Below are 17,857 nucleotides of genomic sequence, written 5' to 3' on the forward strand. Positions count from 1 at the left end.
CAACTCTGATGATGATAATAATCAGTGCATATCATTATCATCATCAGAGTTGTTTATTTTTGTTTGCATTTTGACTGCTTGTATTGTGGTTATTGCAAACATGATGCCTTGTATAAAGGTGTCAGTTTTTGTACCAGTTGAAAGGGTAAAGACCTATTATTATATGTGTTCTTTATTGAATAGTGAGTTGAGTGCCTTCTGGCTATCTGTTCCTATTTATATCAAGCCATGCCTTCTAGCACTTTCTCTGTACAGTCCCCAGCACATGCATCAACTCATGCTTGTGATGTCAACCAAGTTCAGCCCACGCAACAATTCCCTCTCCCCCAGACCGCTGAATGTTTGTGTTGGATAATAATAATAAAAAGAATGAGATATGGTGGCATTGGCTAAGATGACCACTTTGCCTTGGTTCTGACTCAGGCCATGTCCACCAAACATCAATATTGTAAAAGTCGTGGGTTTACTCTCCAACACACCTGTGTGCTGAGCTAGTAACTAGTTTTGTTTACGTGCCAAACCTTATTAATTGGCTGTGTAGGGCGGTGGCGGGTTTAATGACACATTTATATCTACGCGATCTAACCCCAAAAAAACTAATGGATTAATATTTTTGAAAGTCGTTTTGAAATCTGAGAGCCGTGCTACTTATGTCTTAGACTGCTCTGCGACCTTACTTCCTTCATGTCCTCGAAGAATAGGTAGAGAATTCGGTGCCGCTTCCTCACGTTCCACCACCCGGTCACATGATCATGCCACGAGCCGAAGCACACTGTGGGAAAGGGGACGTGGAGCGACCGTGTTGACACGTTAAAAGTCGCGTCAGGGGGCAATAAATTGCATCCCTCTAAGTCAGGTGGCTGGTCAGGACTCTAAAGTATTTGACTTGTCCAGTCGTCCCTCGGTTAACAGTGTGACATCCTCCATAATAGAGTTTTTGTTGGGTTAAATCGCATACATATATAAATGTGTCGTTAAAAACGTCATACTGAGATTGTAAATGTTGTGGCTTGGCTCTCCAACACACCGGTGTGCTGTACTAGTGACGAATTGGCACGTTCTGTTTACGTGACAACCCTTACGTGTTGGCTGTGTCTGGCGGTGGCGGGTTTTAGGAACACATTTATATTTTTACGCGATCAAACCCAAAAAAAACCTGTAGTATGAATAGTATATGTGTTTACGTTATGCAAGTAAGTGCCATTTTCAGCCAATCAAAGGGCCCGTACGTGGGGCAGAGTCATGCCCACAGCCAATCAGCAACGCCCATTTATGAGCGTTTAGACCTCTACTGTGCTTTGTTACATTATGTTTTCTGTTTTGGCAGTGGAAACAGCTCTCTTGCAGACTCAGTGATTATTCACTTATTTTTCAACTTATGAGCAAATTCATTGTGATTGCAATTTTTCTATTGCCGCTCACGACCAACACCAGTGACGATTATCTGAACCAGTCTGGGCATCTCCAAGGTCGCCTAAAATTAGTACCTGGTGCGGCGTTGAAACATCGCTACTAGGGAAACAACAGCGGTCGGGCGTGGTGCTGATCACCCACCCATTCGTGTGCCGTGCCGGACTTAATAGGTGCTGCTGGCTAACAGCACTTGCCCCAACGGTCTGTTAAGGCTTTGTACCTATATGTGTGTACGTGTTCATGTAGAAACTAAGTTGCAGGCCACGTGAAATGAATTCGGTTCCTCACTACCGGTATAGTAGTGGGGGACCAGCAGGGACTGTGGCTGCAATAACCCAGGTGCCTTCACCATTGCCGGTCATGAACCGATGCAGGTATTCCTCCCAGGTGCCGGGCTCCGGCCGCAACTTGTTCATTCGTTCAAAGTGGAAGTTGGATACAGCGTTGTCCTTGGCATTACGTGCGATGTAGATCACCTGGGTAGGAGACAGCAGATGTAGGGGTTGGGGAGCGTGGCACAGGGAGGCACTAAACTAAAACTGCATTCCCTGTTCACCTTGGGGTGCGACAGGGATGTCCTCTGGCTCCGACATTATTTAACATCATTTTTAACCACGTAGTTACAGAAACTTTACATGGCTATACCCGAGGAATTTCCATCTGGCACAGATACAATGGGAGGCTGATCGATGCCTCGTGTGGTCGAGGGATGGCTTCCTATTGGTGAACTATGTTACGTATGGTGATGATTTGATGATTGCTGTTTATTCAGAGGAGGAGATGGAGGTGCTCCTGCTGAGCATGGAATGTGCCACTAAAAAATGGGGTCGTACCATCAGCTACACCAAAACTAAACACCTGCCTCGGTGTTTTGTGCCATTAAACACTCCACACCCTCAGCTCTCCATTGGTGATGGAGCAGTTGTGGAGAGAGAGGAGAGTTTCCCATATTTGGAAGTATGCTTAAAGCCAGCTCAGGTTTACACCAGAGTTCTCCCTCCAAATCAGTCGGGCGGCATTATATATTCATCGGCTGCGTAACGCTGAATGGAAGCTACCTGGTCTGTCACTCCACACGTAGCTTCGGGTCTTCTCGGCCACAGTCATAACCTCCCTTCTCTATGCTTGTAAAACGTGGACCCCTCTAAATGAACATCTGAACCGGTTAGAAACATTCAGGCTGGCCGACCTACGATCCATCCTGGGTTTAACAAGGCTGGATTGTGTGAGAAGCCTGCACATTCTTGAAAGATCTGGACACATTCCCATCAGTGAGATCCTCCAGCAGGCAATGCTGCTGGGTTACATAGCCCGCATGCCCTGCTACCGCATGTCCAAGCTGCTTCTGTTTGGCTGCATAGAGGGGGCTAAACGGACATGGCAAGGGTTGGAGAAGAGATGGACTGATGCAGAATGGGAGGATGTGGAGCTGAGTGGACTTGCAGAAGACTGGTACCAGCAGTGTCAAAATCCGCCCCTATGGAGTAAGCTCATGAAGGAACGCTAATGAGCAGTTGGATTCAATCGCCCTCCAACAACTGAGGTCAGCAAAGTGACACAACAACGAGCGGAGCACCGGGCCACTAACGCACTGCAAAGTAGGAAGCAAAGCTGGTGCATTTGCCAGTCATCTCAGTCAGTCAAACCATGGCACCTACTGGGTCTGTTCCGTGACCTCTGGTCAGCGAGCTTTCGACAAGTCACGTGGTCTCAAAGTGCACAAGGCCTGGCACAGTCGCCGTGGTGATGTCACCGTCACTTAGTTGCGTTTTGGCGGTTATTGGTATTGGTGATGGTGATGATGGTAATGATCGTGATGATGGTGGTGATGATGGTGTTGATGATGGTGGTTGTCACATGGTACAAATAACTCTCAAGGGAAATACAAAGGGGATGGTGTGGTCCACTTGTATAGAGGAAGGGGGTTGTGGAAAATCCGTTTTCTGGGAGGCAGGGAGGAGAGATGGAACCACTTGCACGGAGTAATAAAATAGTATAAAAGTGTGCAGATAGTTTGGCTATTGTGTTTGGAACAGGTGGAAGACCAGATTCCATCAAGGTGTCAATCACGATTGAGCGACCCAACCTAGCCCAACTCCCAAAAAGTAGAGACACCCCCCTCCCCCAGTCTCTACCACACAATAGTGGCGCAGAGCCAATGTAGGATGATCCCAGACGCATGCGTTTCTGACTCGGGTTCCAGCCAGCAGTGGAGAGAGGAGCGGTCCAAGAAGACAGCCAAGCTTCAGGCAGTAAGTAGCAGCTCGGCAGTACAATGGACTGTGTGGTTAGAGCGCTGGTATGAGAAGAAGTGTCTTTTTATAATGCACCATAGTCTATATTAGCATTCCCTCCGTGAATTGCATTGGCCCCCCTTTGTGGAGCAGAGACGGGCAAGGACATTCAGCAGATGGTGAAGGGAGAGCAGCACAAGGAGGCTGCCTCTAGCGCCACGCTATTGTGGGAATGAGCGAGCAGGTGCCTGGCTCGCTTCCTCTGCTCTGGCGATGGTGTTAGGCCGGTGGTGGTCCACGACCCGCGGGGTCGAGCTTGACCCTGGATTCGGGTTGCTGCGACTGTGTCTCCGTCTCTTTATTTCTTCATTATGGACAGCTCGCGTTCCGCTCTCCCGGTCACTCCGCGGCACGTCGCAGTGTTGACACCCCGCTCCCGCGCCGTTCTTGCGCTTCCCCCGCTCCCGCGCACCGCTGGCAGACGGTGCGCTGGGAGCCGTCTCCGCGTCGCCACGTGGCCGATGGCTCACGGAGACTCCTGACGTAGTCCAACTTCCAGCTCCCACCAACTGACCCCAAGCCCCTTCCGGCTCCCCCTTATATCCCCTTTCCACGTCACCCAGACTCCGCCCTTCGCCACACCCCTTAAGAACCTTCCAGATATTACCCCTCCCTTAACGCCCCCCGGCTCCGCCCTTAGACCCTGCCCCCGATGCTTCTTGGCACCTGATTGGCTTAGGGGCTGGGGCGGCGAAACCCCACATACGCTCGCATTACATCTGTGAATGCAGCCCAAAGCGGGTGGTAAACGCCATCTAAGACTTGAAGTGCCATACGGATATACGAGTTCGGGAACGCATAGGCTTATGTGTGAGCTTTGGGTTAAAGGGATCCTCCAGTAACACATTGTGAGTGTACTACCGTGGTAGCTTGTCTGAAAATTAAAGAGAGACCAACCCTATTGAATCGCCTCAGACGAATGCTCTCGATTTATCTCGATAGACTCGAACCCACACAATATACACGGAAGTGGCCTGGCTAAAAAAAAATATGATAGTGCCGCCAATGAAGGGCAGCCTGGAAAATCAAGCAAGAGACTAAGCGTGGTGGTGGTGGTGGTGATGGTGGTCCACCTTGCAATCGTTTTCCCAAAACGAGGGAGGCACCAGCTGGTAGGGCAGGTGAGTCTTAATCGTGCGAGGAGATGGCAAATCATTCAGCACCTCCACTCCTGGAGATACACGACCACGAACATCACAATCACAATCAGAATATTTAAACTAAACTTTTTTTTTACTTTACCAGTTCTCAGGCTCTTTATTTCTAAAGCGAACTGGTCATCATAGCTCAACAAAGTGGCGGATTACACTGGTCAACAAAAAAATAAAATTCTAGCCTGGACTTTTGCAGCTGTTCTATACTAATTTCAGGGTGCTGATTCCAAATCTCATCTCATATTTGCTCTATCACACCTCATTTTTATGCTATCGGCATACCCCATTTTCATTGATTTTACCCGAAAATAACTGTCACTTATGATTGCAAGTTGTTGCGAGTCAGTGACTGCTTTAGTGTTATAATTTGGTGCTGTATTTTTAGGATAGTGTGTTTATAATATCATTTTATGTAGATATCCACATATATTTAATATTTTTCTTCTGCAATTATTGAAAATGCAATATTTGATATCTCAAAAACCTGATGTGATAGACAAAAACTGATGCCAGATTTGGAATCAGCACCCCAAAATTACCTTAAAACCGTTGGAATACCTTATGCCAGCTGCAAAAGTCCAGGCCAGAACAAAATGTTTTTTTTTGTTGACCAGTGTTATCAATAACGACACATTGACTTGATCTAGCCAAAAAGCACCATTATTATGATTCAGCAATTCGACTTTCTTTTGGCTGCAATCATATTCCACGTGGTGATGATGTAGTAGACATTTATTTTGATGCCACTTCGTTGAGCTATGATTCGTGATGACCAGGTCACTTTTGAAAAAAAGCTGCATCGCTCAGTGGAGCCTTACCTGTGTAATAAAGGACGCTCTCTCATGTGATGATCTCCGTTGTCCTTTATTGGGTTCGTTGGTCTTGATACCACGGCGTCCTCGCTCAGGCCCGCCTGCTCTCCCGACGATTACCCCACAGCCACTCTGCTGCTCACTCCACAGCCACTCTGCTTCTCCGATAGGCAGTCTCCCTGCTGCACCGCCTTGCAGCCACACCGCTGCTCCGTCTCTCCAGCTTACCTGCTGGCCCGTATACGGCTGGCCTTCCACAGCCTGCCTGCTCTCCCTTGTATCTGACACCGATGGCTGACGGTGTCGACTTCTCCCACCTCGTGGCAACCTCGCCACTCAATCCGTACTGCCCAGCGTGGCCTCCGCCTATTTCACTCCGTCTCAACTAATCCGATCCCCTTCCAGTTCTCTCCCTAAATCCTCTCCCCCCACGTGACTCTAACTCCACCTTCCCCTCACGTGACCCAGACTCCGTCCCCCCTCAATCCTTGCTCGCATTAAACCTGGTAAAATAAAATGAAAAATAGTTTCGTTTTAGTCCGGGTCTCTATGAATATGGGTCTCTGTGGGTCTCTATGAGTATGGGTCTCTGTGGGTCTCTATGAGTATGGGTCTCTATGAGTTGATTTCCGTGGGTCTTTATGAGTATGGGTCTTTGTGGGTCTCTATGAGTATGGGTCTCTGTGGGTCTCTATGAGTATGGGTCTTTATGAGTATGGGTCTCTGTGGGTCTCTATGAGTATGGGTCTCTGTGGGTCTCTATGAGCATGGGTCTCTGTGGGTCTCTATGAGTATGGGTCTGTATGAGTTGATTTCTGTGGGTCTTTATGAGTATGGGTCTCTGTGGGTCTCTATGAGTATGGGTCTCTGTGGGTCTCTATGAGTATGGGTCTCTGTTGGTCTTTATGAGTAAGGGTCTCTGTGGGTCTATATGAGCATGGGTCTCTGTGGGTCTCTATGAGTATGGGTCTCTCTGAGTACAGGGTCTTTGTGGAGGTTTATGAGTATGGGTCTCTGTGGGTCTCTATGAATATGGGGCTCTGTTGGTCTTAATGAGTATGGGTCTCTGTGGGTCTCTATGAGTATGGGTCTCCATGAGTTTATTTATGTGGGTCTTTATGAGTATGGGTCTCTGTGGGTCTCTATGAGTATGGGTCTCTGTGGGTCTTTATGAGTATGGGTCTCTGTGGGTCTCTGTGGGTCTCTATGAGTATGGGTCTCTGTGGGTCTCTATGAGTATGGGTCTCTGTGGGTCTCCATGAGTATGGGTATCTATGAGTTGATTTCTGTGGGTCTTTATGATTATGGGTCTCTGTGGGTCTCTGAGTATGGGTCTCTGTGGGTGTCTATGAGTATGGGTCTCTCTGAGTACAGGATCTTTGTGTGTGTTTATGAGTATGGGTCTCTGTGGGTTTCTATGAGTATGGGTCTCTGTGGGTCTCTATGAGAATGGGTCTCTCTGAGTACGGGTCTCTGTGGGTGTTTATGAGTATGGGTCTCTGTGGATCTCTATGGGTATGAGTCTCTCTGAGTACAGGGTCTCTGTGGGTGTTTATGAGTATGGGTCTATGTGCTTGAGTATGGGTCTATGTGCTTGAGTATGGGTCTCCTCTGAGTATAGGTCCATGAGTATGGGTCTCTGTGGGCCAGGTAATATCTGAAAAGAGCTTTGTAGCTCAATGGGGGACTTACACCTGGTAAAAGTAAAACATAAAAAGTTGAGTTTAGTTCGCTGCTGCTGTCACCTTTGCGAGACGTCATGTAATTTGCGCCCGTCCACTCCATGAAGACGATCCTTTCGTACACGGGGCCACGTTTGCAGTGTTCCACGTCTACTCCACTCTGAATCAGATCCACGATCTCCTGGATCCACGTCGTACCTAAGAGAGGTAGGGGGTGGGCGGAGGGGGGGTCAAGATGGAGGTGGTGATGATTATGAATGTGGTAGTTGTGGTGTTGATCTTGATGGTAGCAATGTTTGTGATGAAGGTGATGAAGATGGTGGTGATGATGGTGGTGGTTATGATAATTATGAATGTCGTGATAGTGGTGATGATGGTGATTATGGTGGTAGCAGTGGCGGTGATGAAGGTGGTGGTTGTCATGATGGTGGTTATGATGATGAATGTGGTTGTCGTGGTGTTCAATGAATAGCTCCGTATTGCCTAAACAACTTTTGTTCGGCCGGATAGAGGGGGATAAACGGGCGCGGCACGGGCTAGAGAAGAGATGGAGTGACGTGGTACAGGAGGATGTGGAGCTGAGTGGACTTGCCGATGATTGGTACCAGCGGTGTCAGGTTCGGCCTCTGTGGAGGAGGCTCGTGAAGGACGCTACTGGGTAGTTGGAGGCAGTCGCCCTCCAGCAACAACGAAGGGCAGAGGAGCAACGCTCACAACAACGAGCGGAGCGCTGGGTTGCTAAAACATAGCATGTTGATACAGCAGGGGGCACACGTGGTGCACTGGCAAGTCATATCATTCAGTCAACCCATGGCACCTGCTCGGTCTGTCCTGTGACCTGCCAGCGGGCATTCGACACTTCACCATCATCAGCCTGGCACAAGCGCCGTGGTGACGTCACCACCACAAAAATTGCGGTTGGTGTTGTTGTAGATGGTAGAAGTCGTGATGAAGGTGGTGGTGGTGTTGGTGATGAAGGTGGCGGTGATGATGGTAGTCGTTAGGATGTTTATAAATATCGTAGTGGTGATGATGGTGATTAAGAAAATGGTGGTAGCAGTGATCGTGATGAAGGTGGTCGTGGTGATGAAGGATGGGGTGGTGGTGGTGATGATAAAGGTAGCGGTGATTATAATGGGTACCGTATTACGGTAGTGGTGGTGGTGATTATAATAATGATGATCAGGCTAATTTTGATTGATGGTGATGATGATGAAGATGATTATGATTGTCATCGCGATTGTCACGATGATTATGAAGGTGGTGAATGTGGTGGCAGCGGTGGTGGTGATGCTGATGGCGGTGATGCTGATGGTGGTGCTGATGATGGTGCTGCTGCTTCTGTTAATACTCACCCGCTTTGGGGTAAGTTGCTATCAGGAGGTCTCCGGGCCTGGCTTTAAACGACTCCACCAGGCTCCAGTCCCTCGCTATGAAGTCCAGCATGGCGACTCCATGCACCAGCTCCAGTTTGGGCCTCTCCATACCAGCAGCTCAGCAAGTAGGATGCTGGGAGAGATGGGCGCAGATGAGGAGGAAGGAAAGCAGTTGGTTGAGTACATGGTAAGTTCCGATGACGTTAATACGTTCCGATGACCTATGTGGTACATTTGTACCACGTACGAAACTGGAAGCAAAACTAACATTCAATAACTATCGGTACCGAGGCTACCACTGCCATGTTTCTTTGGCGGAGTTTTTGCGTCAACTATTGGAGAGTGGAGTGGCCATCGTGTCACTACAGTTCTCTGCGGTGAATAAAGACGTCTTTATGAAAAACAATGGCGCAGCTTAAACTACGCCTCTCTGTAAATAAAGTTAATGCCGAGCCGCCCGCGTGGGTTCCGAGATGCGGCGGTGAAAGGGACCCCATCATAGACTCATCACACAGAGACCCACAGACTCACCACACAGAGACCCATAGACTCACCACACAGAGACCCGTAGGCTCACACAGAGACCCATAGACTGATCACACAGGGACCCATAGACTCATCACACAGGGACCCAGAGACTCATCACACAGGGACCCATAGACTCGCACAGAGACCCGTAGACTCGCACAAAGACCTATAGCCTCATCACACAGGGATCTATACACTCGCACAAAGACCCGTAGACTCGCACAAAGACCTATAGACTCACACAGAGACCTGTAGACTTGCACAAAGACCCATAGGCTCACCACACAGAGAGCCATAGACTCAGAACACAGAGACCCATAGACTCATCACACAGAGACCAGTAGACTCACTCTTCACAGAGACCCACAGACTCACCACACAGAGACCCATAGACTCACTCACAGAGAGACCCACAGACTCACCACACAGAGACCCGGAGACTCACTCACACAGAGACCCATAGACTCACCACACAGAGACCCATAGACTCACTCACACAGAGACCCACAGACTCACCACACAGAGACCCGTAGACTCACCACAAGGGGAGCTATAGACTCACCACACAGAGACCCGTAAACTCACCACGCAGAGACCCGTCGACTCCCCACACAGAGACCCATAGACTCACCACACAGAGACCCGTAGACTCACCACGCAGAGACCCGCCGACTCCCCACACAGAGACCCATAGACTCACCACACAGAGACCCGTAAACTCACCACGCAGAGACCCGTCGACTCCCCACACAGAGACCCATAGACTCACCACACAGAAACCCGTAGACTCACCACACAGAGACCCGTAGACTCACATAGACCCATAGTTTGTCATCCCACCACTGCAACGCCAATGGCTACTTACATCATCAGTCTGTCAACTCCAGATGCCTGAGTGAATCGTTTGCTAAGTGTTGCCCAATCCTAGCCGGCTGGCTTAACAACTTAATAACGTTGAAGGAGGTGGGCATATCCACACTTTACCCCACCACCACCACCAGATGATCAGCTGATCACAGACTCAACTAGGATGAACCCATTCCCATTGCTCGGGAGATAGAGGTGGAGGGAGGGAGTTATCGATTTTAACCACCCTACTTTGAACCCAGGATCTCAGCTCTCTGACTTATACACAGTGAGCGCCACAGTGGCTAGGAAATGTTAAATACCTCTCCTGGTATACAGGAGGTTGTGGGTTTCATTGTATTCGCTTTATTTTTATTTTTATATTTCTTATATCTATGTAGGGGTGTTAAAGAGAGGGCCCGTTATGTATGGCAGTCTATGGGAAACAAACACAGTGGGCGGGGCTACGTGTGTGCACAGGGAGATGCCCTCTGCGACGTCCGAGCCAGACACCCTGGGGGGGGCTGGTTTGGCGTTATGATCCCCCGGGGCCCCACCCCTCAAGGAGGGTTGGGTATAAAAGGGGACGTTATAGGGGCTCGAGTCAGATGTTAAAAGCTAACCAAGAAGACTGAAGACGTCTTAGATAGAGCCCTGGACTCCCCTCGTTCGATGTCCTTGTCAGGGCCGAACAGGACTGAGCCAGCGGCGTGGTCCCGAGAGCCAGAGCCGGTGCTCTTCTAAGAGCTGGTCTGGGACTCCGGGTACCGGGCCCGACTTACCAGTGTCGGGCCAAGTAGCCTCCCCTAGCCCAATAGTGGAGGACTGTGAGGCAGGCTAGGACTAGCTAGGAAGTGTATCCTTAGCTAGTCGGGTGAGGGGGCCGCTACCCCCTCCAGTGCTGTATGTCACAAACGAGTTGTGCTAAATAAATATACGTGTGCCTCCACCTCGGCGTCAAGTGTCTTCACCGGTACTTCATTTGGTGTAGAAGTGGTCATCGAACTTTCGCTGATTAATTTGAAGAAGCTGTACCCTTCGCTGCCATGGTGTAAAAGCTGGCAGCGAAGTGCAAGACCCAACCGGAGGTGCGGATGGACGGTGTGGGTTGCACCTGGCCTCTCCCTGCGACGACCCCGGCGTCCGGGGCCCCGGGTGATGTGCCCCGGGGGATGGGCGACTGCAGCCTGCATGGGAGGAGGCTGCGGGCCCGGGCTGCTCGCCATCGACGGCGAGTTGGAGCGACGTCGCCCGTCAACTCGACCAGCTGCTGGTGGCAAGGGAGTGGCCGGGTGTTGGTGAGTGATGGCGAAATCAGCTGTGGCGTTCGCGCCGTTTCGGCGGTGTCGGCGTTCCCGTCCATTTGCACCATGCCGGCGTTCCCGCCATTTGCACCATGCCGGCGTTTCCCGCCACTTCAACGTGCCGGCGTTCCCGCCATTTGCACCATGCCGGCGTTTCCCGCCACTTCAACGTGCCGGCGTTCCCGCCATTTGCACCATGCCGGCGTTCCCGCCATTGGCACCATGCCGGCGTTCCCGCCATTGGCACCATGCCGGCGTTTCCCGCCACTTCAACGTGCCGGCGTTCCCGCCATTTGCACCATGCCGGCGTTCCCGCCATTGGCACCATGCCGGCGTTCCCGCCATTGGCACCATGCCGGCGTTCCCGCCTTTTGCGCCTTGTGTGCTGCGCCGGCCTGGCGGCGTGCCGCTGCAGCCCTGTGATTACGGGCCTCCCTCCCCCCATTGAAGTAAGAAGAGCGGGGGAGGGCATCGGTGGTGAGAGCGAGAGGGGTCCGTGATTGAAGAGAGGGTTTCGACTATGGAGACACTGCTGGAAGGGACTTTTTCAGTTTGACTCTCCGGTTTTGTGTTCCTCGCGGACGGTTTTTCCCTCTGTTCTTTTTGCATTTTGGCTTGTGCGAGTGTTATTTGGTGTTATATTGTTGTTGTGATGTTGTGGCCAGGAAGAGGTTGGCTTAGGGCTTTTGGTTTGCTATTCATAAGGATGTTAGTTGGGTGCTTGGTGTTGTGGTGTGTTGCTGTGTGGCGTTTTTGATGCTTGGCGTAGGGGTTTAGGATTGGTTTGTTGTTGCGGTTGTCTAGGATTGTTGTTGTTTATATGTGGGGACTGGATGGAGCATTGCGCCAAATGATTGACTGTACGAACTTCGTATACTGCATATACTGTATTAATCAATTCGGCGATTCTTGGCGTTGTGTATAGTTTTTTTTAATTCGAATGCCCTGAGTCCCATGGTTAATGTTGAAGGGGATTTTGAAATTACAGGTTCGGTTTGTTTCAAACTCACTGGTTGGTTCCTGTCCGTTGTTGCACAGATGATGTCTTTTGTGCGGGAATGCTCCTTGTGTTCTACATGGATCGGGGGTGCGTTTCCGTTAATTGCCGTCAAATTGCGTTGCTCTCTCCACTCGGTTGGTACAGCTGCATTGCTGCAATGCGAGTCTCGGAGATGATGTGTACGGATACGGGATGTGAGGTGTATTGTTGTGACCATTGAATATTCGGGATCGTCACAAATTGTGCGTACCTGTTCGGCATTGGATCAGTTCTGTGGGGGATCATAATTCAAATTGTATGTGTTGTGATGGTGTTAAATTGCGATGGTGACATGCTGCCAGGGATTTGGAATTGTGGTGCTGGCTGTCACTTATCTTGGGGCGCAGATCCTGACCAGGATGGCCCAGTGAGTGTTGCGTGTCTAACATGAACGTTGTGGTCCCGTCATGCAATGGCTGACGGCTTGACCTGACAGCCCGGAGATTGAAACACTCCGTGGTATGTCTAGCCTAGTGGGCTGTGTGCTCACATGGCTCAGGGAGTGTGGTCCCGTCATGCTGTGTCTGACGGCTTGACCTGACAGCCCGGAGATTAAAACACTCCGTGGTATGTCTAGCCTAGTGGGCTGTGTGCTCACATGGCTCAGGGAGTGTGGTCCCGTCATGCTGTGTCTGACGGCTTGACCTGACAGCCCGGAGATTGAAACACTCCGTGGTATGTCTAGCCTAGTGGGCTGTGTGCTCACATGGCTCGGAGTGTGTGGTCCCGTCATGCAATGGCTGACGGCTTGACCTGACAGCCCGGAGAGCGAGACACTCTGTGGCTTGTCTAGCCTTGTGGGCTGTGCGCTCACATGGCTCAGGGAGGGTGGTCCCGTCATGCTATGGCTGACGGCTTGACCTGACGGCTCGGAGGTTGAGACCCTCTGAGGCGCGTTGAAACAGTGAGCTGGAGATTCGTAAGGTTCGAGTGGGTTAGCCAGTTTTCATGTATATAGGTTGTTTTTTTTTACGGAATTCGTATTTATTCAAGGGGGGGGGGGGTGCGTCGGGTTGTTTTCTCTTCTTGCTGTTGCATTTTGTTGTGTTCTTGTTGCCGTTCTTGTTATTGTTGAAAATTAGTGAGGCACACGCGCGGTTACGGTATAAATTCATTTTTTTATTGTCATTTTGTATGTTGGCAGCCGGGACGGCTGCAAGCTATGCGGGGGGGGGGGGGGGGGGGTGATGTAGGGGTGTTAAAGAGAGGGCCCGTTATGTATGGCAGTCTATGGGAAACAAACACAGTGGGCGGGGCTACGTGTGTGCACAGGAAGATGCCCTCTGCGACGTCCGAGCCAGACACCCTGGGGGGGGCTGGTTTGGCGTTATGATCCCCCGGGGCCCCACCCCTCAAGGAGGGTTGGGTATAAAAGGGGACGTTATAGGGGCTCGAGTCAGATGTTAAAAGCTAACCAAGAAGACTGAAGACGTCTTAGATAGAGCCCTGGACTCCCCTCGTTCGATGTCCTTGTCAGGGCCGAACAGGACTGAGCCAGCGGCGTGGTCCCGAGAGCCAGAGCCGGTGCTCTTCTAAGAGCTGGTCTGGGACTCCGGGTACCGGGCCCGACTTACCAGTGTCGGGCCAAGTAGCCTCCCCTAGCCCAATAGTGGAGGACTGTGAGGCAGGCTAGGACTAGCTAGGAAGTGTATCCTTAGCTAGTCGGGTGAGGGGGCCGCTACCCCCTCCAGTGATGTATGTCACAAACGAGTTGTGCTAAATAAATATACGTGTGCCTCCACCTCGGCGTCAAGTGTCTTCACCGGTACTTCATCTACGTGACTTTACTGAAAGAACCAAAGGATATGGGGCAAGGTTTTCCTCCGTATTTAGAATCAATGGCACCAGTTTAGAATAATTTGGCTGCTGCTATAAATATCGGTGGGGTCTGATATGGTAAAATAAAAATAGCTGTTATTTTTTGCGTAATCTCAACAACTCAATCCTAACGAACAAAAGAAAAGACAAAGGCACCACCATATTGCTTCAACAAACTTTTGGGGCAAGTGCTGTTTGCGAGCACCTGTGAAGGCCAGCACTGTGGCACACGAAGTGGTGGGTGGCCAGCACCACGCCCGGCCGCCTTTGTCTCCCCACTGGCGATCTTTACTAAACACCACCGCACCAGGTTCTCATTTTGTGGCAGAGTGAACCTAGGGGGAGACCCCAGACCGGTGCAGATAATCGTCACTGGTGTCGGTGACCTTGAGTGGGAATTGAACTCGGGTCGCCGGGTTCGTAGTGCAGTTCACAGTCCACTGCGTGCCCGCTAGGCACTCTTGACACACTCACATTCCATGCATGTAATTTGAACTTCTTATGCACCGTACGTCGCCAACCGTGCTTATAATCGAAGGTGTCTCTGTGTGAGTCTGTGGTGTCGCTGTGTGAGTCTGTGGGTCTCTGTGTGAGTCTGTGGGGTCGCTGTGTGAGTCCGTGGGTCTCTGTGGGGTCTCTGTGTGAGTCTGTGGGTCTATGTGTGGGTCTGTGGGTCTCTGTGTGAGTCTGTCTGAATCTGTCGGCTCTGTGTGAGTCTGTAAGTCTCTGTGTGAGTCTGTCGGTTTCTGTGGGGTCTCTGTGGGGTCTCTGTGTGAGTCTGTGGGTCTCTGTGTGAGTCCGTGGGTCTCTGTGTGAGTATGTGGGTCTTTGTGTGAGTCTGTAAGTCTCTGTGTGAGTCCGTGGGTCTCTGTGTGAGTCTGTCGGTCTCTGTGTTAGTCTGTGGGGTCTCTGTGTGAGTCTGTAAGTCTCTGTATGAGTCTGTGGGTCTCTGTATAAGTCTCTGGGTCTCTGTGTAGTCTGTGGGTCTCTGTGTGAGTCTGTGGGGTCTCTGTGTGAGTGTGTCGGTCTCTGTGTGAGTCTATATTCTCATTTATGTTGAACTTCTTTCGCACCGTACGTAGCAAACCGTGTCACTCACCTGATACAGCCGCACACACTCGAACAAATTCACTCACACGGACACACAGAGATAAGTTGTTCCCCTGTGTGTCAAGTAAGTGTGACCCGTTCTGCTCAACACACCTGGGCGTGCATGAACCTGGATGCGGACAAACATCTGGGCGTGGATGAACACCAGATCACAGATGAACACCTAACACGCATTAACAACCTGAACACGCATGAATCACCTGAACACAGATGAACACCTCGCACGGATGAACAATTGACACGGGTGAGAAACCTGAACGCGGTTGAACAAACGAACGCTGATGAACGCCCCGACACGCGTGAACATCTGAACAAGAATGAACCCACCTTAACGCAGACGACGAACCAACCTCGACCCTGGAGATCCCACAGCCTCCGCCTTGTGGCTCAACGGTGGCGCGATGCGATGCCAAACTCCCCCCCACCACCGACGCCGGCAAACTGAGAGCCCAGAGCGGATGGGGATCTCGCCGACGCGACACAGGCCACGGTGCCTCACAGCTAAAGGGGTTGGGTGAGGCAGTGAGTGAACTCCCGTTTGCGTTGCTGCTTAAGAATCAGAGTGGGCGGTGCATGGGGTGGGGTGTGGGGGGTTTGCGCTGTGCTAACCGAGGACACGGCGTTCCCCCACACCCTGGCCTCACTTGGAGCCACTCGCACACAAAAGCAAAGATCCCCCGTATAGCCTTCAATGTGTGCCTATGTATGTCTCTCTGTCTATGTATCTCTGTGATATGTCTCTACTTATATGTCTGTCTATATGTCTCTGGTTCCGTGTTTTATCTCTCTCATATAAGCAGACAGATATCACAGAGATACATAGAGAGAGAGAGACCTACATAGATGCCTATGTATGTCTCTCTCTCGCTATGTATCTCTGTGATATCTGTCTCTACTTATATGTCTGTCTATATGTCTCTGGTTCTGTGTTTTATCTCTCTCTCAAATTTAGCATTCTCAGGAAGAACGTAATCAACCAGGTAGGGTGTTGACTGTTATGTTATCCGACTCTCTGTTGTATTACATTACATTTCTAAGTATACTAGATTTGTGTTTCTATTTCATTTATACCTGATGATGATTGCTTGTGTTGCAATCGAAACGTCGTATGCTAGTATTTAATTTATTATTTTCTCTTTATACGTGACTTTTACGAAAGAACCAAAGAGTAATTCCTGCAGTCACGAACGCTCCAAATTAAGTTTACTTCAATAGATTGTTGTGGCAAGTGGTGTTGGCGCCCAATGAAGGTCGGCTCAGTGGCACACGAGGGGGGTGGGTGGCAAACAACCACGCCCGGCCGCCTTTGTCTCCCCAGTGGTGATGTTAATTAGACGACACGCCAAAAACTCATTTGAGGCTGAGCAGACCTAGGGGAGGAGGTGTTCGTGGCCCTGAGCGGGAATCGAACTCGGGTTGTAGCGCGGTTTGTAACGCAGCGTAGTGCTAACCGCCGCACCACCGCTCCCCATTTCCACACTTTCACCACCACCACCATCACGTGACCTGCTATTCAGACTCAACTGGGATGAACCCATTCACACTGCAAGGGGTGGAGAGGTGGGGGGGAGGGAGTTATCGATTTTAACCAACGTACTTTGATCCCGGGATCTCAGCGTTCTGACATCCACAGTGGGTGACCCGTTGGCTAGAAGATGTCAACTCCCTCGCCTGGTATACAGGAGGTCGCGTGTTCGATCTCGACCATGACGACGCCTGCTGAATATTTGGAGTTTGCGTGCCTCTCTCTCTTTTTTACGATCAGTGGAAACAAGAAGAGGCTCGGTGCTTCGTTCATCATTTCGTATATATTTTTTTTATTTTTTAAAATAACTTTGCTTTATGTAAACCCCCACCTCTCGCTCACTCTCTCCCTCTCTCTCTCCCCACTCTCTTTTTTTACGATCAGTGGAAACAAGAAGAGGCTCGGTGTAGTCGGCACTTTGCTTCGTTCATCATTTCGTAATTTTTTTTAGATTTTTTTTTATAACTTTGCTTTATGTAAACCCCCACCTCTCGCTCACTATCTCGCCCACTCTCTCACTCACTCTCTCTCTTTCTCTTCCTCTTCCTCGTGGTCGCGTGGATTTTGTTTTTCTGGTCCTGCGGTTTTTCGCTCCACATTCAGAATGAACATCACGGCGTTTAGACTATTTGGCTGCTTTAAAATTCCAAGCGATGATGATGATAAGCCCACGGCGTTGAGCTATCATCTGTGATGAGCTCAGCGGAGCCTTACCTGGTAGAATAAAACATAGTTTAGTTCGGAGTGAACTCAAGTGCTCTTGCATTAAAAGAATGAGGGTGGGCTGGTGTGCTGTGTTAAAGGTAGGGAGGGTGAAAGTGTGCGTGCGTGTGTATGTGTGTATGTGTGTGTAATTTTTGCTGAGACGGAGTGAAACGGGAGGAGGCCACGCTGGGCAGTACGGGGAGAGTGGCGCGGTCGCCACGTGGTGGGAGACGTCGGCACCGTCGGCCATC

General features: G+C 50.4%; 1 protein-coding gene across 1 annotated transcript in view; it reads right to left on the bottom strand.

Annotated features, from left to right (window-relative positions):
- LOC133360608 (sulfotransferase 1C1-like) overlaps positions 1-15,939 on the bottom strand; it is a 29,829-nt gene extending 13,890 nt beyond the window's left edge. Inside the window, exons 1-6 of the mRNA XM_061579400.1 lie at positions 15,704-15,939; positions 8,711-8,864; positions 7,419-7,553; positions 4,781-4,878; positions 1,763-1,889; positions 678-772 (exon numbers count right to left, since the gene is read on the bottom strand). Of these exons, the coding sequence (XP_061435384.1) occupies positions 678-772; positions 1,763-1,889; positions 4,781-4,878; positions 7,419-7,553; positions 8,711-8,840 (585 nt within the window). The 5' untranslated portion in view covers positions 8,841-8,864; positions 15,704-15,939. The remainder of the gene's footprint in view (positions 1-677; positions 773-1,762; positions 1,890-4,780; positions 4,879-7,418; positions 7,554-8,710; positions 8,865-15,703) is intronic.
- Positions 15,940-17,857: the final 1,918 nt, after the last annotated feature.

Source organism: Lethenteron reissneri, chromosome 69, assembly GCF_015708825.2.
Source record: "Lethenteron reissneri isolate LAM-NWPU_2019-01 chromosome 69, ASM1570882v1, whole genome shotgun sequence".
Classification (NCBI taxonomy): domain Eukaryota; kingdom Metazoa; phylum Chordata; class Hyperoartia; order Petromyzontiformes; family Petromyzontidae; genus Lethenteron; species Lethenteron reissneri.